Genomic DNA, 25,967 nt, shown 5'->3' with positions numbered 1-25,967 from the left:
CTGCGCCACCCAGGCGCCCCTGCTCTGGCTATTCTAAACAGAGGGCACGGGGCTGGAGTTTTAACAAAGACACAGGTGCGTCGGACAGAAGAGAACCAGCGCTCAGAAAGGGAGAGGGTGCAGTCAGGGCGATCTCTCCATCTTGTCTCCAACTCCACGTGTTGTCTTCACGCTTCTCTCTGCAGACCAGCCTCTCTTACTCCACATCTGTTCTCACTCAGTCCATGCTCATTGAGCAGCCGTTGTGTGCCAAGCACCGTTCCAAGCACCGCATAAACATCCTTCTCAAACAACTTACGTGCTGGGTGGGAGGATGATTGTGCAGTCAGTAAGTTTTACAGCATACTGTATGTGGAGGTAAGCGTCATGGAGAAAAATAAGCCGTGGAGGGAACTGCGGAGGGATTGCAGTTTTAACCCAGATAATCCGGGAAGGCCTCACTGAGCAGGTGACCTTTGAATGAAGACAAAGGAGGTGAGGAAGTGAGCTGGGAGATGATCTGGGGAGAAGCTCTGGGCTGATGAAGCAGCACGTGCAGGTGCTCAGAGGTGGGCGCAAGAAAGGGGGCCATTGGAGGGATTTGAGCATAAGGATGACACAACGGACTCATAACAGGAGTGCTCTGGTCACTGTATTGAGAACCGACGAAAGGAGTTAGGGCAGCTCTGCCATTTATTAAGGCCAGTGGCCATGTCCCTATTAGGGAACCTCTTTCTCCTCTTGTGTTTGAAAGCAAGAGATAATAAGAGTCTCTAGTCCAAGGGTTAGTATGAAGATTAAATGAGTTCATCTACGGAAAGCACTGCATGCAGTGTCTGGCTTACAATTAACACGCCGCATGTTTTCTTTCTGATAAATGAGGTCCCAGAAGCATGTGGCAGATAGGGTGGGTTGAGAACGCAGGCAATATTTTTTCATAACCTCAGTCATCAATTTCCTGGGGAAAGGTTTTATTGATGGATGATGGTCCTCTTCAAAGCTACAAAATACATCCTGAACACCTAGACACTGGTATTGTAGATCTTCAGTAGACGTCAGGTGAAACACTGCAACCGGGAATTTGTTTTTGACATTTTTGTTTTGGGATTTCTTAATGTGTGAAGTCACACATGAATGAGGTTCCAAAAAGGGTCAAATAATGCTGAAACTGAGGCACTATTCCTTCTTCTTCACAAGCTCTTCTGTTTTGGCCGACGGACTTTACTGCTCTGGTTATGTGCGTGGCTACGTTTGTCTGTCTACCAAACATGGTCTGGACCCTAGGCCTCTGTGAAAGAAACAAACAGAAACAACCTGTTAAGAAGCCCCAGTGACCAGAGGACTAAAAACTTCTCCCTCACACGATCTTGGTCACACTCCATTGACACATTTGTGGCTCAGGGGTTCCTAGCTGAGAACTGAGCTATCTCCTAAAATATGTTAATGCCAATGAGAAACATTACTGAACACAAATCGTTAATCTGGTTTACTCTGTAACTAACTGAAACAGAGCAGAGAGCCAATGTATTTGACAATAAATTTTGGGACTACACACAGAGAAATGGGGTGTGCTACGGGTTGAGGAATGACGAGGCAATACAACATAAAGGTGAGGGTGTAGGTTTTGAAAGACCTTATTTCAAATAACAACTCTACCAAGCACTACAGTTGTAGGTAGTTAACTTAATCCTCTGTGGTTCAATTTAAGTCTAAAGGACAGGGGTAAGATCATGGTGGTGATAACTAAGGTTTAGGTATACACCTGTATTGGGAGGCGTGCATCCCTAAGTCCATTCCGAGGTGGTTAAGATAGGTCCCGTTGTGGGTTGTTAAGCGGAGTCTTCCAGTAATTTGGTGAGGATCTGGCCTACTAGAATTACCAATGGTTCTTCTTAGTCCTTATCTTTGGCTGGTAAGAATCAGCGATGGTAACCACAGGGTTCAGTTTGGGTATCTGAAAGGTTAAGAAATGTTGCAAGTGACAAGTTTTTGTTTTGGAAGATGTGGGAGCTGCGATCTCCTTTTTTCACTGAAGACTGTATTTATAAGATTTATCTACGTTGATCCTTACAGGGGATGAAGGGGAGAGAGACGTCAAGGATAACACCCAAATTCTGGTTTACAGCGATTGAGTGGTGGCGCAGGAAACGCAGGGAAGAGAGGCAGCTCTGGAGAGGGAGTGGAGATGATGTTTCGTGGACACTGGCGCATACTGCGGTAGTAGGAAATTATATTTCACTTATCCTTTCCCTTCCTTTAAGTTGCTTCTCAGATAATAATAAAGCCACATTATTGTCTGGCTTGTGGCCACCAGCTCTGCAGGAAGAAAGTAGTTCTTAACCATGGCAGGCAAAAACCGTGATTCTGGGAGTGAGAATCCTCCCGGATGGCATGCCTTTGGTTTACACCAGGTTAACCTGGCACAGCTCGCGAAGCCACTTGCGAAGACCCGACTCAAATTCTGGGTTTCAGGCGGGCTGCTGGCGAGCCGAAATTCGAAGGCCGGTCAGCACGGCCGAAGCGGCGATTGGAATACCGGCGTAGGGACTCCGGGCTGGCGCCGCGACGCCCCGCCCCACCTCCCGGACGCAGAGCGCTCGCCTCGACGCTTCCTCTCAAGCCCCGCCCCAGGCGTCTCCCGTTCCTGGAACGCAAGCGCGCCGCGACACCTCCCCGCCCCATGCTCCGCCCCACCCCTCGGTCCGCCTTGCCCTCGGGACGCAGAGCGCGCCGCGACGTTTCCGGCGGGGCCCGGACTCGCACGCCTCGCCGCTGGTACCCCGCGGTCGACCGGTGCAGTCGTAGGGGAAAGAGGTTCGGTGCTTGGGAATTAATTACTATTTTATATCATTTTGACTTGTTTGGGGTTATATAAGAGGCTTTGCTGCCGCCTACTCGTTGTCCCCCAGATCCAGGCAGGGGCTTTCGGCTGCGTCACAGTTTCCTTTCTAGTCGTGCATTTTCTGCTTTCCTTAAAGTAGTCGTGAATCTTGCAGAACCCCTGAGCCCTGGAGGCCAGTGCTTACCAGTGTAGCGTAGCGGTGATTAGTTTCCTGGGGGTTTTATTGCTCTTGCTGCTTGAAAATCTCGCTGAGTGCTACTTGCAATTAATGACTGGCACAATTCCAAGTAGCCCCTGCCCGACAATTAAAAATTTAAACAAAAGGTTGTATTGCTTTCAAGTTAAACCATACCAGATGCATTTCTTTGCCAAGAGCGAAGTGTTCCACGTTAATTATGATTTGGACTTTCCTGTATTTTACCCCCCTCACCGTCCCCAGTCTAACAAGAGTTAGGAATTGGGTGCAAAATTAAATAGCTGTCTGAAAGTTTTGCACATGTTGAGTTTCGAAATAATTCAGTTCTTTGGGCAGGAGTGGAAAGGGGTAACTGAAATAGTCGAATTAAGGTTACAGGAGGTGCTTAGTTTCCGATTCAGTAATAATTTGGTTAGCTGATGAAAAGGTAAACTTATCACCTGGACAGAGCTGGTCCGTGAATTTTGCTGTTTCCTGTGGTCCTGTGCTTTTGGAATGGAGGTTATTACCAAAATGGTATCTGCTCAGCATTTACTAGCGGCTGAGCACTTTTACTTATTATTTTGTTTAATGCCCACAGCAGCTGTAGGAAATTTGTACCATTCTTATCCTCATGGTACAATGAAGGAAACTGAAGCTTAGAGAGGTTGGGAGCTTGTCCATTACTTCTTAGCTGCTAAGGAGTGGAGCTGGAACTAGGATCCACTTCTTTCTGACTGCTAGAGAGACGTGCTGTTTACCATCTCTGATCCAGTCCCTCGTTCCCAGGTGCAGCAGGTGTACTCTTCTGTCTGGTTGGAGTGAAAGAGAACAATGCAGAAGGACTCTGGCCCGCTGTAAGTACACACTGAATGGGAGTAGAATAGCCAAGAACTTCTCAAAACCAGAGCTTCTTTCCTGATCTGAAAAGTGCACTAAGCGTAGAGTGCGGGACAGCCTGGGGAATCGGAGCATTGGTCATGTAGGCGGGGAACCTGAGTTTGAGTCCCGGCTCCGTCACTGACTCCAGGCAAGTCCTCTAACCTCTAGGATTTATTTTCATTTGTACAGTGATATGACTGTTCTGGAATGATGACGTTTTAGTCCCATCCTGTGATTGTGGTTTTTATTTTTTAGACATGGTTGGCACTGGTTTCTTACTCTTTCATTTTCAGAGTGCCTTTACACTGGATTGGCTTTGGCTATGCAGCACTGGTTGCTTCTGGTGGGATCATTGGCTATGCAAAAGCAGGTATGGTTTGTAGCTACCTGACCTCTTAAGGTCTTCACGTTGTTGCTGGTAAAGAGTGAGTCCCCGGGGTCTCCAGAGTTCAGTCTTGTTTGAGTCAGGTTTGCTTGAAGCCCTCTAGCTGGAGTGCAGGCTTCTTTTTAGTCCCGTAGCTGCCCCTGCACTTGCTTTCCCATTATCTGGCTGACCTAAGTCAAGCTTCTTGTCTACTCCCTTGTTCTTGGTGTCTTTATCTAAGATGCCGGGCAGGAGTGGTAGTAGATTGTTGTTATCATCGACTACCACACATCTGCCTTGACCCCAGGGTGTTATTATCTCTGTGCTCTTTGGAGTAGGCAGAAACCTCTTTTCTCATCAGGCATAGTTCTATCAGCAAACCTGCTGTTTCTACCTCTTTCCTAGCCTGCATTCCCCACCTTACACACACACACACACACACACACACACACACCCCACACACACACCCCACACACACACACACACACACACACACACACCAGAATTCTTACTCTCCAGGTTTTGTTTTGTTTTAATTCACTGCCCCTATTTCCTTCTCCTTTGGGGATTTGCCTGAGGTTCTGCCTGTGGACAGTTCCAACGCTTGACAGGTTCATCAGGCCTGGTTAGGAGCCCTTCTTTGCTCCCCAGATGCAAGTGTCTGTATATTAAAAAGGAGAGGAATAATGTGACGTTACCCCGACTTCTCCGTAAAATAGCAAACGCCGCAACACATTTTCCTGCTTGAGAGCTCCTTTGTTATGAGCTGTGTCGAGAGAAATTCTCTTGGCTGTTTTCCCCTGGAGGGAAAGGAAATCTGGTGACTTCTGTTAATGAGTGTCTGACGTTATAATGCAGGACTGTGTTTGCTTCTCTGCAGGTAGCGTCCCGTCACTGGCTGCTGGCCTTCTTTTCGGAAGTTTAGCAGGCCTGGGTGCCTATCAGCTGTCTCAGGATCCGAGGAACATTTGGGTTTTCCTAGGTACGTCCGCTTCCCTGTCTCTCTGGTACAGTTATGTATCCAGAACATTCTACCCAAAGGCTCTGGTTCGGTGGCATGTGGCAGGATCTTCACATGAAGACAGTTTTACTACTTCTGCCCAAGTGCTGGGGAAGTTTTAAAATTGGGAGTGGGGAGAGTGGTGCTGGTTTCTGTTTACTTTCTATGTACAGAATATGGAAAGGTTTTTATGCCTCCAATTTAAGTCTAGCCAACGGAATTAGTATTAAGCTTGTACGAGGCAAGTAGACGTCTCGTAATCATTATGTCTGCCCACTGAAGAGCGTGTGCTTGACCGTTACTGGAGGATCACGTGCCTGGGTGAGGTTTGCCTCAATAGTGCGTTTGTTTGCCTTTGCAAATCACGTGTTAGCCCTTTAAAACTAAGCTGAATGTCTGGCATAGGCCTTGCCTTCGAGGAGCCTTTATGTTGACTGACGCTGTAGGGGTGACTGCGGGGCTGCTGAAGTGCCCCGTGAGCAGCCCACACAGCAGCACCGGGGAGGAAGATCACTTCTTATCAGCGTGGCCTGGGGTGCATTTTCACTGAGCTTTCCCCACACATCAGCCATTTTGCTGGGAGCGTGGACATCTCGCCGTCTCCCCAGATACGCAGAGTGGGAACACGTGCCGTGCCGGCCCTTAGAAGAGTGGTGGGGAGAACAAGTGTGTTGACCGAGTGGCTCGTACAAGTCGGCACGGGTTGGGAAGGGAGGTCGCGGCTGCTGACTTGGGGCGTGCCCGTGGAAGGCGGAGGCGCCCCGCTCTCAGCTCTGCCTCCCAGCTCCCTCGCTCAAGCTCCTGAATGACTTTCAGCCTTCCTTTATCCTCATGTCTGATTCTACTCCTGCTCTCAGCAACTGCCCTCGCTGCCTACGTAAAGGAAAACAACAGTCATCACACGGAGGCTCCAGCATGCCGTCATCACCCAGGCCTTCCACTGTGCTGTTTCTCTCTCAAAGGCCAATCCCTCCAGCCACGCTTTGGGTCTCTTCTCCCCACCTTCTTGGGGTGTTGTGCTGCCAGAGATGTCATCTCTTATTTGTGTTCCGCCCTGCGGGTGGATCCCTCCCACTCATGTTCAAAGGTGTCCTCTCTTACCCATTAAAAAAGAAAGGACCTCGGGGCGCCTGGGTGGCGCAGTCGGTTAAGCGTCCGACTTCAGCCAGGTCACGATCTCGCGGTCCGTGAGTTCGAGCCCCGCGTCGGGCTCTGGGCTGATGGCTCGGAGCCTGGAGCCTGTTTCCGATTCTGTGTCTCCCTCTCTCTGTGCCCCTCCCCCGTTCATGCTCTGTCTCTCTCTGTCCCAAAAATAAATAAACATTGAAAAAAAAAAAAATTTAAAAAAAAAAAAAAAAAAAAAAAAAAAAAAAAAGAAAGGACCTCTCGTGACACCGCTTCCTTGTCCAGTTGCCTGCCCTTCTTCTTCCCCTTCAGCAACTTCCCTAAAACAATCCGTTCTACTCCCTGTTTTTACTTCTTCACCTCTCACATTCTCGACCCCCCTCTTTGTGTCCTTTGTCCATGGAAATAGCTTTCCCTGAGCCTGTCAGTGACCTGGATTTTCACAATCCAGTGTATATACTTTTAATGTTTATTTATTTCTTAGAAAGAGCGTGCGCCTGAGCTAGGGAAGGGCAAGAGAGAGCGAGAGAGCGAATCCCGAGCAAGCTCCACGCTCAGTGTGGAGTCTGACGCGGGGTTCAATTCCATCACCCTGGGATCATGACCTGAACTGGAATCAAGACTCAGATGTTTAACCAGCTGAGCCACCCAGGCAACCTGACTACATTTTTTTTTTTTTTAATTTTTTTTTTCAACGTTTTTTATTTATTTTTGGGACAGAGAGAGACAGAGCATGAATGGGGGAGGGGCAGAAAGAGAGGGAGACACGGAATCGGAAATAGGCTCCAGGCTCCGAGCCATCAGCCCAGAGCCCGACGCGGGGCTCGAACTCACAGACCACGAGATCGTGACCTGGCTGAAGTCGGACGCTTAACTGACTGCGCCACCCAGGCGCCCCAACCGACTACATTTTAAAAATTTTTTTTTTTTTTTCAACGTTTATTTATTTTTTTTGGGACAGAGAGAGACAGAGCATGAACGGGGGAGGGGCAGAGAGAGAGGGAGACACAGAATCGGAAACAGGCTCCAGGCTCCGAGCCATCAGCCCAGAGCCCGACGCGGGGCTCGAACTCATGGACCACGAGATCGTGACCTGGCTGAAGTCGGACGCTTAACCGACTGCACCACCCAGGCGCCCCAACCGACTACATTTTTAAAAATTTTTTTTTTTTTTCAACGTTTATTTATTTTTTTGGGGACAGAGAGAGACAGAGCATGAACGGGGGAGGGGCAGAGAGAGAGGGAGACACAGAATCGGAAACAGGCTCCAGGCTCTGAGCCATCAGCCCAGAGCCTGACGCGGAGCTCGAACTCACGGACCACGAGATCGTGACCTGGCCGAAGTCGGACGCTTAACCGACTGCGCCACCCAGGCGCCCCCCCGACTACATTTTTTAATCCTCATTCTAGTTGGCCTTTTAGCTTTTTCAGCATAGTAGACCAAGCCATTTTCCACTCTCCTGTTTTCCTTCTTATTTTCTCATTCTCTTTTGTTGACCCATCTTTCTTCTTGGCCATTAAATATTTAAGTTCTTAAGACCTGGCTCTTTGTATATTTTTTTTGTTTGTTTTTAATTTTTTTAATGTTTATTTTTAAGACAGATAGAGCATGAGCGGGGGAGGGGCAGAGAGAGAGGGAGACACAGAATCCGAAGCAGGCTCCAGGCTCTCAGCCGTCAGCACAGGGCCCGATGCGGGGCTCGAACTCAGGGACCTTGAGATCATGACCTGAATCGAAGTCGGACACTTAACCGACTGAGCCACCCAGGCGCCCCGTATCTTCTTTATACTGTCTTGCTTGACAGTGTTATTGGGGTCTAGGCCTTAAATTACCATTGAAATGGAAAATTGATTCAGAAAGGCATCACTCCTCCAAGCTTTACTCATAAGTAAAGGTTGTGCGCTTGAAATCTTGTCTCTAGGCATCTGCCCAAACGTAACCTCATGTCCTTACAGATGTGTTTGGTGCCGGTGTTTTCCATCCATTTGGATCTTGTCCTCCTCCCATCTTTCTGTCTCCTTCAGCAGTCAGTCCTATTTGCACTACCTCCAGCCCATATCCTGAAGTGTCTCCTTCTGTGTCTCCATGGCCACCGTTCTCATCCCAGTACCCCTCATCTGGCCTGCATTCTTGAGGAAGTTCTTCAGTGGTATCCCGACATGCTCTGGTTTCCCTCCGGATTGTTCTCCATGGAGCAGCTCGAGTTCTGATTTTACAGTCCTCTTATGTTCATGTATCCCTCTGCTTGGTATGCTTTGATGGCTTCTCATTGCTCTTGGGCTGAAGAACATAGTCCTCCATATGGCTGTCAGGGCTCTGTGCTCTGGCCCCTCTTCCTCACTGGCCACAGTTGAGCCTTCGGTTCCCTCTCACCACAAGGCCCCACCACTGTTATCCCCTCTCTTGGAATGTGCTTTCTTCCCCCTTTTAGCTCTTCGCTCCTTTTCAGATCTTGGCTTTTTGGTCTTCATTTCCTCAGCAAATCCTTTCCTCATTTTCCCGAATAGGCGGGACCCTCTTAGAGGCCTTTTATGATGGTAGTTTTGCCCTCCAGCACCTAGTGCAGTGAGTGCATGGGAATACACGTAATAGGTCTTCACATGCTGACTAGCAGAGCATACAGTTAAGGTAAATACATCAACAGGGAATAGAAGAAGACCTACCGCAAATGTGAAGAAAACTATGGCGGAAGAATGGTGGGTAGTGAGGCCGGAAAGGCAGGTTTGGCCCAGATGGTGAGGGCCTTATATTCCAGTCTTTGTACTTAGTCCTACAGGGCGCGGGTGGCCACGAAGCACCCCCAGCGCTCCCCCAGCGTGGAGGAGATGGTATGAGAGGGGATCTGGCCCTTGAAAGGTGGGTGGGACATTGGTTCTCCCGTATGGAAGATGTAATGATATTCGATTCTTTCTGTCTTTCCCTTCAGCTACATCTGGAACCTTAGCTGGCATTATGGGGATGAGATTCTACCACTCTGGGAAATTTCTGCCTGCGGGCTTAATCGCGGGTGCCAGGTATTTTCTGTTCCCTTGCCGTTTGTCACCGGGATGGAGTTGAGTTTAGGGCCCCAGATATGCTGTACGTTCCAGAATTTACTTGTGTTGGTATACCTGATGCTGGACATCAACCGAAATGATTTAATTTACACACAAATAGGGGAGGCTGCGAAAACAGTAGTTGATTTGATGTCAGAATGAAGTAAGTTCATGGCTTTGCTGTCACGTTTGCAATCTGGTCCGTCCTGGCTCCTGCCTACGTCAGAGGGAGCTTCAGGCAAAGCCCTGACAGCGGCTCTTTCTGCGACTTTCAGCGTGCGTTCCAGATTTCTTAGACGTATGGGTGTCCTTTATCACTGACCGTTTTGTTAAAAGGGAGTTTTGATTGAATCCTGCTGGCTAACTTGAGTTACAAAACTCAGACCAGATTGTTTTTAAAAAAGTTTTCCTTATGTGTGATAAAGATACTCTGAGGACAGAATTTTAAAAAATCTGTTCGAAAGAAGATCACTAACCTGACTTCAGTCATAGTTATGCTGTCAGGCATAATGCTTTATAGTCCGTGTACACCAAGGTCAAGAACAGTAAACCGGGAGACTGGAAATCTACCATTAACTAGCTCGGTGACCCCGGAGAGACCTTGGTCTTTCAGCCTTCAGTTTGCTCATCTCTTTGAATTATTGGCTGTGAGATTAGGAACTCCCAATTCACACGTACCATTTTGAGGCGGGTGCAGGGCAAGACTGTCCCTTGGCATGTTATTTCTTTCGTGTTTCCAAGAATGAAGGCTCCACCTCTGCCTGCTCGGCCTCGGCGTCTCCTCATGTAGCTGCGAAGGGCCTGTAGTCTTAGTTTCTTAAAAAAAAAAACAAAAAACAGTTGAGTACCTGTCGTGTTCTTTACCTGATGTGTTTTTGTTTATGTGTTTCTTTTGAACAGTTTGCTGATGGTCGCCAAACTTGGAATTAGTGTGTTGAATAGACCCCATCAGTAGTAGTCATGTCCCAGCTTGGACTCATGAAGATTTTAAAAATTTCTCCAATATCAGTGTATTAAGAGAAGCAAGTGCAGCATTTTCACATATTCTGACATTTTACTTAAAAAAAAAAAAAAGACATTGAACTTTGCAGAAGAAATCATTCATTTCGCTACAGCCTTAAAGAGGTGGTAGTTTGTAACCCAAGAGCTCCTTATTACAGTTTGATTCTTGTGTGTTGATGTTCTCTCTTCTTTCTGTGTCTCTAGGTAAAACCTCAAAGGGTAAAACGTTAGGTATCAACTTTGGGGACCCCCAAACCCCATGCCCTACTCAGAACAGTGTGAAAAACATCTCTTACGAGCTTTAGGGTTTCTGTTCTTTGGCTCATCTTAGAGCACAGACCTACTTTGAAATTATGTCAAATGAAATATCAATGAAAATAAAATTTACCATAAATAATATTTTCTATGGTGTCTTCATTGCCAGAGTTGTCTAGAACATAGACTGGGATGTGAATGGCAGGAAGCTATGGGAACGTGGAAGTGTTTTGTTAATATTTTATTTAGTAATTATGCATTTTGAATAATTTAAGAACCAAGGAAAGCTATTTATGATTTGATTGTACATTGCATCGAAGCTTGTTTTAAAAGTGATCTTTAGTGAGGATTTCTAAGGTTAGGACTGTGTAACAACAGCAACAGAATGAAAAAGAAAAAATGAAATTGTGGTTAATTAGCTAACCTATAAATGTGAAACGAAAAGACCTGTGGGAAACTTGAATTACCTAATTTGGTCTCTACACACATTAACTGGGTACTGACACATTTTCACTTCACTTTCCTTTTTTCAGCATTGAGAATTAACTCCATCTGGTCCTTCTTACTTTAGCTTCCCCCTCTTTCGAAAGAAAAGGGATATTTGCGGCTTCCCTCCTCCCTAACTGCTGTTGGTTGTATTTATAGTGTAATTCAGGCACTTACTGATCAGTATCATGTGTCTCCTTACACTCTTTGAAAGGAGTCCTGGTTTTCTCATTCTCGTTTTATGTGGCACGGTTTTGACATTTCTTCCTGGGCCTGCTCTTCAGTCGTAATGCCTGGAGCTCTGCACAAGTTGGGTGCGACCAAGGTACCGTGTCTGAGACTCTGCATTTCTGTTAATGCAGCTGGGATCAAAATAAGATTTTTGGACAGCCCCATCACAGCAGTGACTCATTACGCTTTTGGTCTACTGAGACTTCAGGCCCTTTTCTTGCAGGCTGCTATTAATAACTACTCATAGATCGGAAGGGGTTGTTGCTTGATGTCACATACTTGCAAATACATTGATTAAATTACAATGCCCCATTAATTCCTGGCATAGTCAGTAATTGCCTTTTATCCTGTAGTGCTACCAAATTCATGCTTTAAATTATAAAGACAAATCCATTTACAAATAGTTCATTGGTGTGTGATAGGATTTCATGCCCTGGTGGATCAGATTATTATGAACTGTTCTCAAACATTAGTCTTTTATGGTCTAAAAGGAAAACAGATAAAATCAGGTAGGTAGAACATTGTATTATGTTTTTGATATTTTAAGAATGGATTTTTATGGAAATGTGTTGGGGAGAAAAGAAACAACTGTTTGTAGTTAGTGTTACAAAGGTCAGACCTGGGAGTTCTCTTGAGCAGCAAAGAGCGGTGTGTGTATTGTTATATGTTCAGAGAGCTAACCTTCATCTTCAGTGCTTTTTTCCCCAAAACCCTGCTATGTGAGGGCCAGGTGGACTTGTTCCCCAGGTGTTTGAATCCTATGAAGTATAAGAGCAGAAGCACAGAAAAAAGATTATTCTAAAAAAAAAAACAAAAAACACAAAAAACCCCCCCAATACTCATTCTGTATTTATTCATCAGACACATTTTGGGTTCCAAGCTAGCTTTTCTATGATCATTTTGATAAATAGCTTCTTGAAATATGGTTAGATTCATTTAGTAATCCTCATCTATATTTTCTGTCTTCTCCATCCGAGCCCAGCCACATATACATGTATGCCAGTGACATGTGCATGGGGCACCCAAAGCTGCCATCCGTCCAGGCTTTCATAGGTAGGATTTTGAATCACCGTGTTGGCCTCACTTGTTCATCTGTTGTGGAGTGTTTCCAAAGGCACCGATTTTGGTCACCTTCAGTTCTAGCATCAAACTCTGAAAATAGGGGTCCCTGGAGGTGGGAATTTAATTAGGTCCACAGTAGATCCCCGTATAACTGTTTGATCCCAGTGGTCAGCTCCGAAAGGTTTAAAGCTGTCCACAGACGGGTTAGAGGGTGGGTGGGATGGTCTTCAATGCCTAGCCGCCCAGGTAGTGCCCTTGCCAAGTTTCTGTTGCCCCTTCCTTGCAGAGTTTCCCCAGTACTTCCTGTCCTAAGATTGTGCTGGGTCCTAGAAGGAAAAGAACAAGCGATGACTTGCCTTCTTGGAATCTAGTGGAGAAGACTGAAATCTAAACCACCAGAGGCAGTAATAGGAATAAATGCTTAATAGAGATAGATGGATACTGCAGCCAGAGCACAAAAAAAGGGAATGGTCAGTTCTGTCGAAGGACTCTAGAAGAGATGATGGTTGAGCCACGCCTTGAAAAATGAGGAATTCATAAACAAGGACTGACAAATGTTGCAGGAAGGGAAAATATGCACAGTGCCTCAGAGGCATGACGCTATCTGGCACAGTTGGGCAACAACAAGTCGTGTGGTTATGACCAGGACAGCAGGACATGAGACTGAAAGGCAGAGGTCATATCTAGATGACCTTGGTATCCTAGGCCAAATAATTTGGACTGAAACCATTTTTGTCTTCATTTTTTTTTTTTTTTTTTTTTTTAGTTTTGCTTCTTATTTGTGGAAGCTCTCTATTTTTGATGGGTACTAATCCTTTGTTGTGTATTGTGTTTTCCCCCCAGGCTCTTATTGTTTAGCTTTGTTTATAGTGTCTGTACATTTTTACATATTCAGATCTGTTACTTTGCTTTATAAAGCTCTTTCTCCAAAATTATAAAAATTAGGTATTAGGTAGTTAACAAAGTTATTTAAAATTGAAGCAAAATATGCTTGTGATAAAAAATGGATGTAGGGCACCTGGGTGGCTCCGTTGGTTAAGTGGCTGACTTCGGCTCAGGTCATGATTTTGCAGTTCGTGAGTTCGAGCCCAGCTCAGAGCCTGGAGCCTGCTTTGGATTCTGTGTGTGCCTCTCTCTCTGGCCCTCCCCAGCTTGCACTCTGTCTCTCTCAAAAATAAATAAACATTGAAAAAAATGCATTCAAGACAGAAAGGTAAACTGTAAAATTGTCTTTTTCTCATCTCAGACCCTTAATCTCTCAGTGTAAGGGGTAACCATTGTTATGCCTTATTTATTGGCCCAGGAATTCCCTGGATAGATTATTATTTCCTGTGTTATATTATCATATAAATGTATCCTTTTTTGCTTATGGTTGACGTAAATCAGCGCACAGCAGAAATACTACACTCTTTGCTCTACTGGACTATGTTTAACAAAGCTTTTCCTATCTGGACATAGAGACCTACCTAGTTCACCTTTCCCCTACTGATAGAAAAGTACTTTGTTTGAAAAAGTCTTTTGCTGTTCATGCTGAGCCAAGGTACATTCCCATCTAAATCACAGTGCACCATGCAAATGAATGTATATAGGTGACATCTCTAAAAGCTGAGTCCAAGCAGATGAGCATTTAGAATTTTAATTGTCCTCAGAAGAGTTGGAACAACAATGGTTGTAAGATTTTGTTTCCCCATATTTGCTAATGTCATGTCTTGTGAGAATTTTAAGCTTTGGCAGGTTAAATTAGGAATCTGCAAATGGCCAGATAGTAAGTATTTTAGGCTTTGTGGGCCATACTGTCTCTGCCCTAGCTACCCAGTTCTGCCATTGTAGAGTAAGACCCGCCAGAAACCGTATGTAAACGAACATGGCTGTTTACTCTATAGACCCTGAAATTTGGATTTCATATGATTTTCATATATCATGAAATAGTAATCTTATTTTTTTCAGCCATGCTATTTTGATTGAAAACAAAAATATTGTTAGCATGCTGGCTGCATAAAAACGGGCACAACGGACCAAATTTGACTCACTAGCCATAGTTTGCCAACCCCTTGATCCAAGCCAAAAATATCTAATTGTTTAAATTATTAATAAGTTATTAAACATTTTTCATGTTTATTGACCAGTGATAATGTATTTTTTCTGTGAGCTGCTCTTTCTGTTTTTTGTTCCTGTTTTTGTTTCTTTTTCTTTTGGCGTGTGACTCTATATAGTATAAAAAAGCTTGTTCTTGTTTTCGGAGCACCTGGGTGGCTCAGTCGGTTAAGCGTCTGACTTTGGCTCAGGTCATGATCTCATGGTTCGTTGATTCAAGCCCCGCATCAGGCTCTGTGTTGACAGCTTAGAGCCAGGAGTCTGCTTCAGATTCTGTCTGTCTGTCTCTCTCTCTCTCTCTCTCTCTCTGCCCCTCCCCTGCTGAAGCTCTCTTTCTCTCAAAAATGAATAAATGCTTAAAAATTTTTGAAAAAAAAGCTTGTTCTTATTTTCATTTGTTACTTCCATAGTTTTATTTCTTAGGTTTCTATTTTTGTTGCCCTTAGAATTTACTTTTGTGTGATGTTTCAAATTAGGGATCTTTCTGAATTCTGTTCTCCAGAAAAACACATTACCCTCAATATTGTTTATTCAGGTGATACATCCTTCTCTCATTGCTTTGAAATGCCACCTTTACCTTGTACTGAGTTTCCATATTTGAGACTGATTCTGTGTCTAGTATCTTTCATAGATTTACTTATCTCTGTCTCAGTGCATTCATCACTATAGATTTATATATATTTTGATACTTGGTAGTGCACGTCTGTCTTTGTTCCTCTTCAGATTTTCTTTGACATATTAATATACAATTTTTCCAGATAAATCTGGAATTAGCTTTTTTTAAAAATTTTAGTTTTGGGGTGCCTGGGTGGCGCAGTCGGTTAAGCGTCCAACTTCAGCCAGGTCACGATCTCGCGGTCCGTGAGTTCGAGCCCCGCGTCAGGCTCTGGGCTGATGGCTCAGAGCTTGGAGCCTGTTTCCGATTCTGTGTCTCCCTCTCTCTCTGCCCCTCCCCCGTTCATGCTCTGTCTCTCTCTGTCCCCCAAAAAATAAATAAACGTTGGAAAAAAAAAATTAAAAAAAAAAAAAAAGATTTTAGTTTTGAGTAATCTCTACACCCAACATGGGGTTCAGGCTCATGACCTCATAATCAAGAGTCGCGTGCTGTTCTGACTGAGCCAGCCAGGTGCCCCTAGAATTACCTCTTTATTTTTAAAATTTACTTGGGATTTTTGGTATGATTGCACTAAATTATTGGTAAATTTTGGAGGAATTGAAAACTTTAAAATATTTATTCTTCAACCCAAGAACATTGCTTGTCCCTTCATTTAATTTTTTTCCTTGAAGTTTAATTAGTATATAATATCCTATTAATTTCAGGTGTATTTCATAGTGATGTGATATTTTTATACATTATGAAATGATCCTTGTAAGTAGTTATCATCTATCACCATACAAAGTTATTACAGTATTATTGACTATATTCCCTAGCTGTACATTACATCCCATGGCTTATTTTGTAATTGGAAGTTTGTACCACTGAATCTCCTTCACTTATTTCCCCCCCACCCCCACGACCCCACCCCTTCAGTAACTTCCAGTTTGTTTCCTGTATCTCAGTCTGTTTTTATTTATTTATTTTTTTAAGATTTTTTTTTAAGTTTTTTTATTTTGAGAAAGAGAGAATGAGTGGGAGGAGGGGCAGAGAGAGAGAGCGGGACAGAGGATTTGAAGTGGGCTCTGTACTGACAGCAAAGAGCCTGTTGGGGGGCTCAAACTCATGAACCATGAGATCATGACCTGAACTGAAGTTGGATGCTTAACTGACTGAGCCACTCAGGTGCCCCAGTCTGGTTTGTTTGTTTGTTTTCCAATTAATTACTGTTTTTGAGAGAGAGTGCATGTGAGTGGGGAAGGGCAGAGGGAGAGTCAGAGAATCCCAAGCAGGCTACACACCCAGTGCAGAGCCCAAAGTGGGGCTCCATCTCACAAACTGTGAGATGATGACCTGAGCTGAAATCAAGAGTCGGGCGCTTAACCAACTGAGCCACGCAGGTGTCCCTGGTCTGTCTGTGTTTTGTTCTTTGTGGTTTTTAGGTTTCGCATACAAGTGAAATAGTGGGGTATTTGTCTTTCTCTGACTTCTTTTACTTAGCATAATATTCTCGTGGTCCATCCATGTTGCCACAAATGTCAAGCATCTCATTGTTATTTATGGCTTAGTAATAGTCTATTGTGTATACACACACACACACACACATCCCACATCTTCTTTATTAATTTCTCAATAGACACTTAAGTTGCTCCCATTAGCTATTGTAAATAATGCTGCCATGAAAATATGGGTGCATGTATCTCTTTAGATTGGTGTTTTTGTGTCAGTGCCCAGAAGTAGAATTGCAGGATCGTATTGTAGTTCTATTTTTAATGTTTTGAGGAACCTCCGTATTCTTTTTCACAGTGGCTGCAACCAATTTACATTCCCACCAGCAGTGCTTAAGAGTTTCCTTTTTCCCACGTCTTCGCCAACACTTGTTATTTTTTTGTTTTTGATACTAGCCATGTGTGTGTGAGATGGTGTGGGATATTTCATTGTGATTTTGATTTGCATTTCCTTGATTATGGATGTGGAGCATCTTTTCATGTGTCTGGCAGACATATATGTATAACTTTGGAAAAATGTCAATGCAAGTTGTGCTCTTTTTTAATCGGGTTATTTGTTATTTTGATATTAAGCTATGTAAGTTTTTTATATACCTTAGATATTAACACCTTAATCAGATACATGATTTGCAGATATCTTCCTCCATCATTAGGCTGCCATTTCATTTTGTTGGTTTCCTTCGCTGTGCAAAAGCTTTTAAGTTTGATGTAATCCCATTTATTTGTTAGCTTTTGTTGCCCTTGCATAGGAAACTGGTCCAAAAAATAACACTGATGTCAAAGAGCTTACTGCCTAGGTTTTCTTCTAGGAGTTTTGTGGTTTCAAGTATTGTGTTTCTCTTTAATCTATCTTGAATTTATTTTTGTATATGGTACAAGATAGTAGTCTAGTTTTATCTTTTGCATGTGGCCGTCCAGTTTCCCCAGCACAATTTTTTGAAGCATATGTCCTTTACTCATTGCTTGTTCTTGCCTCCTTTGTCATAGATTGACCATATATGTGTGGGCTTATTTCTGGCTTTCTGTTCCGTTCCATTGATTTATGTGTTTGTTTTGTGCCAGTACCATACTGTTTAGGTTACTATAGCTTTGTAGAATAGTTTGAAATCAGGGAACATGATGCCTTCAGATTTTTTCTTCTTTCTCAAGATTGCTTTGGCTGTTGAGGGTCTTTTGTTGTTTCATATAAATATTAGGATTCCTTGTTCTAGTTCTGTGAAAATGCATTTAACATTTTGATGGGGATTGCACTGAATCTATAAGATTGCTTTGGGTAGTAAGGACATTTTAACAATGTAATTCTTCCAACCCATGAGCCCAGTATATCTTTTCATTTATATGTGTCATTTTCAGTTTCTTTCATCAATATCATATAGTTTTCAGAGTACAGGTCTTTCATCTCTTGGGTTTTATTCCTAGGTGTTTTGTTCTTTTTGATGCAGTGGTAAAGAGGGTTGTGTTTTGTTGTTTTTAATTTTTTTTTTTAACATTTATTTTGAGAGAGAGAGCAAGAGAGAGAGAGAGAGAGAAAGCACAAGTGGGGAAGGGCAGAGAGAGAGCGAGACACAGAATCTGAAGCAGGCCCCAGGCTCTGAGCTGTCAGCACAGACCCTGATGTGGGGCTCGAGCCCACCAACCATGAGAGCATGACCTGAGCCAAAGTTGGACACTTAACCACAGGTGCCCCAGGGGTGTTGTTTTTTAAAGCTTCTTTCTGATAACTCATTATTAGCATATAAAAGTACAGTTGATTTTTGTGTGTTAATTTTGGATTCTGCAACTTTACTGAATTCATTTATTTGATAGTTTTTTCGTGGAGTCTTTAGGGTTTTCTATATATGTTATCATGTCATCTGCATATAGTGATAATTTTGCTTCTATTTTTCCAACTTGGATGGCTGTATTTCTTTTTCTTATCTAATGGCTGTGACTAGTACTTCAGTACTATGTTGAAGAAAAGTGGCAAGAGTGGGCATTCTTGTCTTGTTCCTTATCTTAGAGGAAGCTTTCAGCTTTTTGCCGTTGAACATGGTGTTAGCTGTGGGTTGTCATATATGGACCTTATATGTTGAGACACATTCCTTTTGTACCCACTTTATTGAGAATTTTTATCATGAATGGATGTTGAATTTTGTCAGATGGTTTTTCTGATACCTATTGAGATGATCATATGATTTTTATCCTTTGTTTTATTAATGTGGTGTATCATGTTGATTGATTTGAAGATGTTGAACCATCCTTGCATTCCTGGCAAAACTCCCACTTGATCATGGTGTGTGATCCTTTGTATTACTGAATTTGGTTTGCTGATATTTTTTGAGGACTTATTTATCTTTGTTCATATGGGCTATTAGCCTGCAAATTTCTTTTTTTGTAATGTTTTTGTCTCATTTAGGTAGTAAGTAATGCTAGCTTCATAAAATGAGTTTGGAAGTGTTCCTTCCTCTTTAGTGTTTTGGGATAATTTGATAAGGATAGTTACTAACTCCTCTTTAAATGTTTGGCAGGATTCATCTGTGAAGCTGTCTGGTCCTGGATTTTTGTTTTGGGTGGTTTTTTTAATTGTTTTGATTTCATTATTTGTAATTGATCTATTCATATTTTCTCTTTATTCATTATCAGTCTTGGAAGGTTATGTGTTTCTGGTAATTCATTTTTTTCTAGGCTTTCCAGTGTGTTGGTGTATAATTGTAGCAGTCTCTTATCATCTTTTGTATTTCTTTAGTGTCAGTTGTAATTTCTCTTTCATTTCTGATTTTATTTAGTTGGTCCCTCTCTCATATTTTCTTGATGAATCTGGCTACAGGTTTATCGATTTTATCTTTTCAGAGAACCAGCTTTTGGTTTCATTGAGCCTTTCTTTTTTGTCTTTCATTTATTTCCATTCTGATCTTTATCATTTCCCTCCTTTTACTAACTCTGGGCTTTATTATTGCTGATTTTGTTGTTCTTTCTCTAGTTCCTTTAGATGTAAAGTTAGTTATTTGAAATGTTTATTGCTCATTGCTATAAACTTTTCTTCTAGAACTGCGTTTACTGTGTCCCATAGATTTTGGAAAGTCTTGTTTCTATTTTCATTTGTCTCAAGATATTTTTTGATTTTCTCTTTGAGTTTTTTGTTGACCTATTGGTTGTTTAGTAGCATATTATTTAGTCTCCATGTGTTGTGTGGGTTTTTTTTTTTCAGTTTTACTTTTGTAATTGATTTCTAGTTTCATACTGTTGTACTTGGAAAAAATGCTTGATATGATTTCAGTCTTCTTAAATTTATTGAGACTTATTTTGTGGCCTAATGTGATCCTGGAGAATGTTCACTGTGCACTTGAAAAGGTGTATTCTGCATTTGGGGGATGAAATGCTCTGTATGTATCTAACAAGTCTATCTGGTTTGCTGTGTTGTTTAAGGCCAGTGTTTCCTTACTGATATTTTTGTCTCAATAATTTGTCCATTAAGGTAAGTGGGGTATTAAAGTTTCCTGTTATTCCTGTATTATTGTCAGTTTTCCTCTTTATGTCTGTTAATATTTGTTTTATAAATTTAGGTACTCCTGTGTTGGGTATGCAAATATTTGCAAGTGTTTTATCTTCTTTTTGGATTGACCCTTTTATCATTTTGTAATTTCTTTCTTTGTCTTTTGTTTCAGTATTTCTTTTAGAAGTCAGGGTTTTTTTTTGTTGTTTTTTTTAATGCTTATTTATTTTGAGAGAGAGAGTGCACGTGCACACACAAGCAAGGAAGGGGCAGAGAGAGAGAGAGGGAGAGAGAGAATCCCAACCAGGCTCCAAGCCATTAGTGCAGAGCCCGACACGGGGCTCAATCAATCTCACAAACCATGAGATCATGACCTGAGCTGAAATCAAGAGTTGGACACTTAACCGACTGAGCCACCCAGGCACCCCTAGAAGTCAGTTTTGTCTGATGAGTATTGCTACTCTAGCTTTTTGTTTCCATTTGCGTGGAAAATGTTTTCCATCTCTCCACTTTCAGTCTGTGTGTGTCTTTAGATCTGAAATGAGTCTCTTGTAGGCAGCATATAGGTGGGTCTTGTTTTTTATCCATTCAGCCACCCTGTGTCTTTTGATTGCAGCATTTAGGCCATTTATATTTAAAGAAATTATTGATAGATGTGGACTTACTGCCATTTTGTTCATTGTTTTCTGGTTGTTAATTTAGTTTTTTTAATGTCTTCATATATTCCTTTGGTTCCTTGTATTTCTATTAAGATTATTGTTGGATACTGTAGAGTTTTGATGAATGGTAACTTTTTTAAATTAGGTAGCAATCTGAACAAAATGAATTGACACTACTATAAATGCCTCTGCTGATCCACTCAAGCATTACCTGCGTTAGGTTTTATTAGCTACCATTTATCTAGTCCTATGGCTTTATGTTAAAGTTAGAAATACTATGGGACGCCTGGGTGGCTCAGTCGGTTAAGTGTCCCAACTTCGGCTCAGGTCATGATCTCACAGTTTGTGAGTTCGAGCCCCACATTGGGGTCTGTGCTGACAGCTCAGAGCCTGGAGCCTGCTTTGGATTCTGTGTCTCCCTCTGTCTCTCTGCCCCTCCGCTGCTTGTAGTCTCTCTCTCTCTTTCTGTCTTTCTCTCAGAAAAAATAAACATTAAAATTTTTTTTTTTTTTAAGTTAGAAATAACATACTTGGAGTTACTGACAAGGTCAACATTGTTCTGGAGACATTAGATAAAGCAGTAAAACTATGAGAAATAAATGAGGTCTAAATTAATAGTGGAAAAAGAAATTAAACATTTTAAATGGTTAATATGTGTCTATCTAGAAAATCCAAGAGAAACAATTCAAAACATAATAAATTAATGAGAAAGTTCTGTAAAGCAGCAAGAAAGAAGATAAACACTAAAATCCAGCAACTTTCTGTTAACAGTCATACTCTGCTCTCTCCCATACAATTGCTAATACTGTAGTCTAAGCCTCACCATCTTCTAGTAGAACTCTTTGTTTTCATGATTTGGCCCAACAATTCTTTCTCTTCTGCCAGGAGGTAGAAGTATATTTCAAGTATATTTAGATTCCTAGACTTAAAACCATTCGGTTCTCTCTCAACATTTAGATTTCTTTAGTCTCACGAACGTCCTTTTCTTTTTCTTAACACCCATAATAATTTGCCAATATACAGTTTTATGCATGCTTATTTAATGTGATCAGGACAAATGACCCTTTTGTCAGCATCGTATATGCTACACTTTAGTACGTAACGGGCACTTAGTAAATATTTGCTGAAAATATGGACTGATCCAATCTTCTTTTTAAAAATGGACTTGATTTTTTAGGACCATTTTGAGAAGATAGTACAGAGTTCCCATATACCCCACCCCCCATCCAGTTTTCCTTGTTATGTTAGCATGATACATTTGTTACAACTAATGAGTCAATGTTGGTACATTAATTAAAGCCCATATTTTGTTTAGATTTTCTAAGTTTTTAAACTAATATTGCTTGTCTGTTACAGAATCTTACCTAGGACCGCATGTTACATTTAGTTATCATGTCTTCTTATGCTCCTATGGCCTATGATTGTTTCAGATTTGTCTTGTTTTTGATGACTGTGATAGTTTTGATCAAGTATTTTATAGAATGCTCTTTTGTTAGAATTTGTCTAGCGTTTTCCTTACGGTTAGACTGGAATTCTAAAATTTTAGGAGGAAGGCCATAGAGGTCAAGTGCCATTTTCATCACATCCTATTAAGGTCACATATGTGGATATAGTATTATTGTTGATTTTGACTTTGATCATCTGGCTTGAGGTAGTATTCAGTCAGGCTTCTCCACTGTGAAGTTACTCCTTTTTTCCCCCTTCCCCTACTGTACTCTTTGAAAGGAAGTCACTATACATACTCTGTACTTAAGGATTGGGAGTTGTACTCTACCTCCTTGAGGGCAGAGTATCTACATAAATGACTTTGAATTCTGCTGTTTGGGAGATTTGTCTCTTCTCCCCTACTTAATTATTCACTTGTTTATATCAGTATGGACTCAAGGATATGTATTTCCCACTTTGGGTTATAATACAGTATTTCTTTATTAATTTTCTTTCTCAAATTGTTGCAGTTTTGGCCGTCAGGAGCTCTTTCATTTGGCTCCTGTGTCCCTTTGACGTAGCCCGTCAACATAGGCTTCTTTTGCTTGCTTGCTTTTGCTTTTGTTTTTTTAGAACTTTGTTCCTTTCTAGCACTGTAAGATCCTCCAGTATCATCTTGTGTATTTCATGCTCAGCACTAGAATCAACCATTTCTCCAGACTGGACAATGGTATCAGAAATCAAGATCTGGATGCTAGATATGCTTGTTGCTACTGGGGTGAAATCTTTTATTTGATTATAATTATATCTTTAATCTTTTTAATTTTTCGTTTGTTATTTTTTCTAATTTCTTAAGCTAAATGCTCAAATTCAGCATATTTTCAGTGTTCCTAGTTTTATTTATTTATTTATTTTTCATAAATGGATCCATTGTATCCTTTTTTTCTCTGAGATCTGTTTTGGCTGAATTTTGCAAGTTTTAGACGCATGTTGTTCATTTCTAAAGAGTGTTTTTTACTTTTCCTTTTTGAATCATTGTTTAGAAAGATATTTTTAATAAGTGGATAAAATTTGGAGACATATACCCTTTTATTATTATAGTCTAGTTTTATTAAAATGTGGGGAAAATGTGACTTATGTATTTCTTTATTTGGGAGATTGTAATTTTCTTTGTGATCTAATATAAGGTCAACTTTTTGTGAATGCTATATATATTCGAGAAGTGCATGAATTTTTTCCTTATTGGTTGAAGTATCTCTATATGGTATGTATATCAGATAAACTTTGTTTACTGTATTATCCAAATACTTATTTACTTATTTTAGGCTTCTAGATCTGTTGAGAAATAAGCCTCTTACTCTGATTTGGTTGTTTTTGTTTTTGTTTTTGTTTTGAGAGTACACACATGCATGTGTGAGTGGGGGAGGGGCAGAGGGAGAGCGAGAGCTAGAAGTTTAAGCAGGCTCCATGCCCAGCACAAGCCCAATGCAGGACTGATCTCACAATCGTGAGATCATGACCTGAGCTCAAGTCAAGAGTCAGACACTAGACTGACTGAGCCACCCAGGCGTGCTACTCTGATTGTTTTTATATCCGTTTCTTCTTGTATTTATGATAAATCTTGCTTCGTATATTTATCTTGTTTTAAGTTTTATTTGGAAAAATTTCAAATCTACAGAAAAGTTTCATTAATATTCATAATTACTCACATAATCTCTACCTAATTTTAATTCACTTGTTAACATTAGGTACATTCTCTCTCACTCTATCTGTATCTATACATGTGCCTATATTTTATATATATAAACCATTCAGTTGTCTCAGCATTGAGTTTCTTTGTTTAGTCTCTATAGTGTCCTTTTATATATGTAATATAAAATATAAGCATAGATATAGTAATCCTCAACCAGATATTAGCAAATTGAATCCAACCGTGTATAAAAGGAATTACATATTATGACCAAGTGGAATTTATTCCAGATATACAGAGCTGATTCAGCATTCGAAAAGCAATTAACGTAATCCATCACATCAACAAGCTACAGAGCAAAAATCATATATATAACCAATGATGATAGCAATAGATGTAGGAAAAGCATTTGACAAAGTCTAAAACTCATTCCTGATAAAACTCAGCAAACTAGGAGTAGAAAACTTCCTCAGTTTGATAAACAACATCTGCTAACATCGTACTTAATGGGAAGAAACTAGATGTTTTCCCACTAAGATCAGGAACAAGACAGGGATATTCACTCTTGCCTCACCTATTCAACATTTTACTGGAAGTCCTTGTAGTACAATAAGACAAGAAAAGAAAATAAAAGATAAACTGGGAAGAAAGAAAGAAAACTTTGTTTGCAGATCACATGATTGTCTATGTAGAAAATCTCAAAGAATTAACAAAGAAACTCTTGGACTTAATAAATGGTAATAAAAGGTATTAGGTACAAAGTTAATACACAGAGTCATTTGCCTTCTTATATATGAGTAATGAACAATTTAAATTTGAAATTAAAATACAATACCATTTATATTAACGCTAAAGAAGAAATGCTTAGGAATAAATCTAACAAATATTTATAAGACCTATATTAGGAAAACTATAAAACGCTGATGAAAGATGTCAAGATGACAATAAATAGAGATGGTCCATGCACTACAAGAAGAGAATATTTTCAAGGTGTCAGTTCTTTCCAACTTGGTCTAGATCCAGTCCAATACAACCAAAATCCCAGTAAATTATTCTATGGGATGTTGGCACCTGACTCTGGTTTATATGGAGAGGTAAGAGACGCAAAGTAGCCAACATAAAATTGAAGGAGAAGAACAAAGTTGGAGGACTGATGTTAACCTGACTTAAAACTTCTGTAAAGCTATAGTAATCAAGACACTGTGGTATAGGTGGAAGAATAGATACAGATCAATCGGACAGAATAGAAAGCCCGGAAATAAAGTCAACTGATCTTTGGTGAACTAGCAAAGGCAATTCAGTGGCAAAAGGATAGTTTCTTCCAAGAAATGGTGCTGGAACAACTGGAGATAAACATGCAAAAAATGGAAAGAAAATTTAGACATAGACCTAACAAACGTGAAATAGGTCACAGATATAAATGTAAAATATAAAAACTCCCAAAGCTAACAAGAGAAAATCATAGGTGACCTAGGGTTTGGTGATGATTTATTACATACAACACCAGAATTATAATCCATGAAAGAAAAAAATGACAAGTTGCATTTCATTAAAATTAAAAATTTCTGCAGTACACAAGACACTGTTAAGAGAATGAAAAGATAAGCCAATGACTGGGAGGAAATATTTGCAAAAGACATAATCTGATAAAAGTCTGTTATCCAGAATATACAAAGAACTCTTAAAACTCAACAGTAAGAAGGGGCACCTGCGTGGCTCAGTTGGTTAGGCACCCAGCTCGCAGTTTCGTGAGTTCAAGCCCCACATCAGGCTCTGTGCTGGCAGTGAGGAGCCTGCTTGGGCTTCTCTCTCTCCATCTCTCTCTGCCCCTCCCCCACTCACGCTCTCTCGCTCTCTCTCTCTCAATAACAAAACAAATAATCCAGTGTTTAAATGTGTAGAAGATCTGAATAATACTTTGTAAAAGGAGATATATAGCTGGAAAATAAGCATATGAAAAGATAGTCCACATCCTATGTTGTCAGGGAACTGCAAATTAAAATGACATACTGCTGCACTCTTATAAGAATGGCCAAAATCTAGGACACTGATAATCTGCCAACACCAAGTGGTGGTGAGTATGTG

General features: G+C 41.2%; 2 protein-coding genes across 3 annotated transcripts in view; one reads left to right on the top strand and one right to left on the bottom strand.

The window, feature by feature from the left end:
• Window positions 1–25,967, bottom strand: part of MAK (male germ cell associated kinase) — a 303,103-nt gene that overhangs the window by 218,087 nt on the left and 59,049 nt on the right. The window contains exon 13 of one of the 2 annotated variants that reach the window (XM_086706301.1): window positions 12,659–12,765. The exons of the other annotated variant lie outside the window; for it this stretch is intronic. Within the exon in view, the coding sequence (XP_086562427.1) occupies window positions 12,674–12,765 (92 nt within the window). The 3' untranslated portion in view covers window positions 12,659–12,673. Of the gene's footprint in view, window positions 1–12,658; window positions 12,766–25,967 lie in introns of those variants that run through there. 2 annotated transcript variants of the gene reach the window in all.
• LOC112853523 (transmembrane protein 14C) lies at window positions 2,659–10,804 on the top strand. The gene is made up of 6 exons (XM_025917072.2): window positions 2,659–2,793; window positions 3,786–3,853; window positions 4,172–4,248; window positions 5,123–5,224; window positions 9,295–9,382; window positions 10,304–10,804. The coding sequence occupies exons 2-6, from the start codon at window positions 3,831–3,833 to the stop codon at window positions 10,356–10,358; spliced, it is 345 nt and encodes a 114-aa protein (XP_025772857.1). The 5' UTR covers window positions 2,659–2,793; window positions 3,786–3,830; the 3' UTR covers window positions 10,359–10,804.

The sequence above is a fragment of the Puma concolor genome, chromosome B2 (genome assembly GCF_028749965.1).
Source record: "Puma concolor isolate L17-30 chromosome B2, mPumCon1.1.hap2, whole genome shotgun sequence".
Taxonomy (NCBI): Eukaryota; Metazoa; Chordata; class Mammalia; order Carnivora; family Felidae; genus Puma; species Puma concolor.
Note: the sequence above shows the minus strand (reverse complement) of the source record. Positions and strands in the feature narration are given on the sequence as shown.

What these genes read in the sequence shown, in the direction of transcription:
- LOC112853523 (XM_025917072.2), top strand. Translation starts at nt 3,831, where the DNA reads ATGCAGAAGGACTCTGGCCCGCT. An exon ending in CAGAAGGACTCTGGCCCGCT is followed by an intron (nt 3,854 to 4,171) that starts GTAAGTACACAC and finishes TTTCATTTTCAG; the next exon opens with AGTGCCTTTACACTGGATTG. An exon ending in GAACATTTGGGTTTTCCTAG is followed by an intron (nt 5,225 to 9,294) that starts GTACGTCCGCTT and finishes CTTTCCCTTCAG; the next exon opens with CTACATCTGGAACCTTAGCT.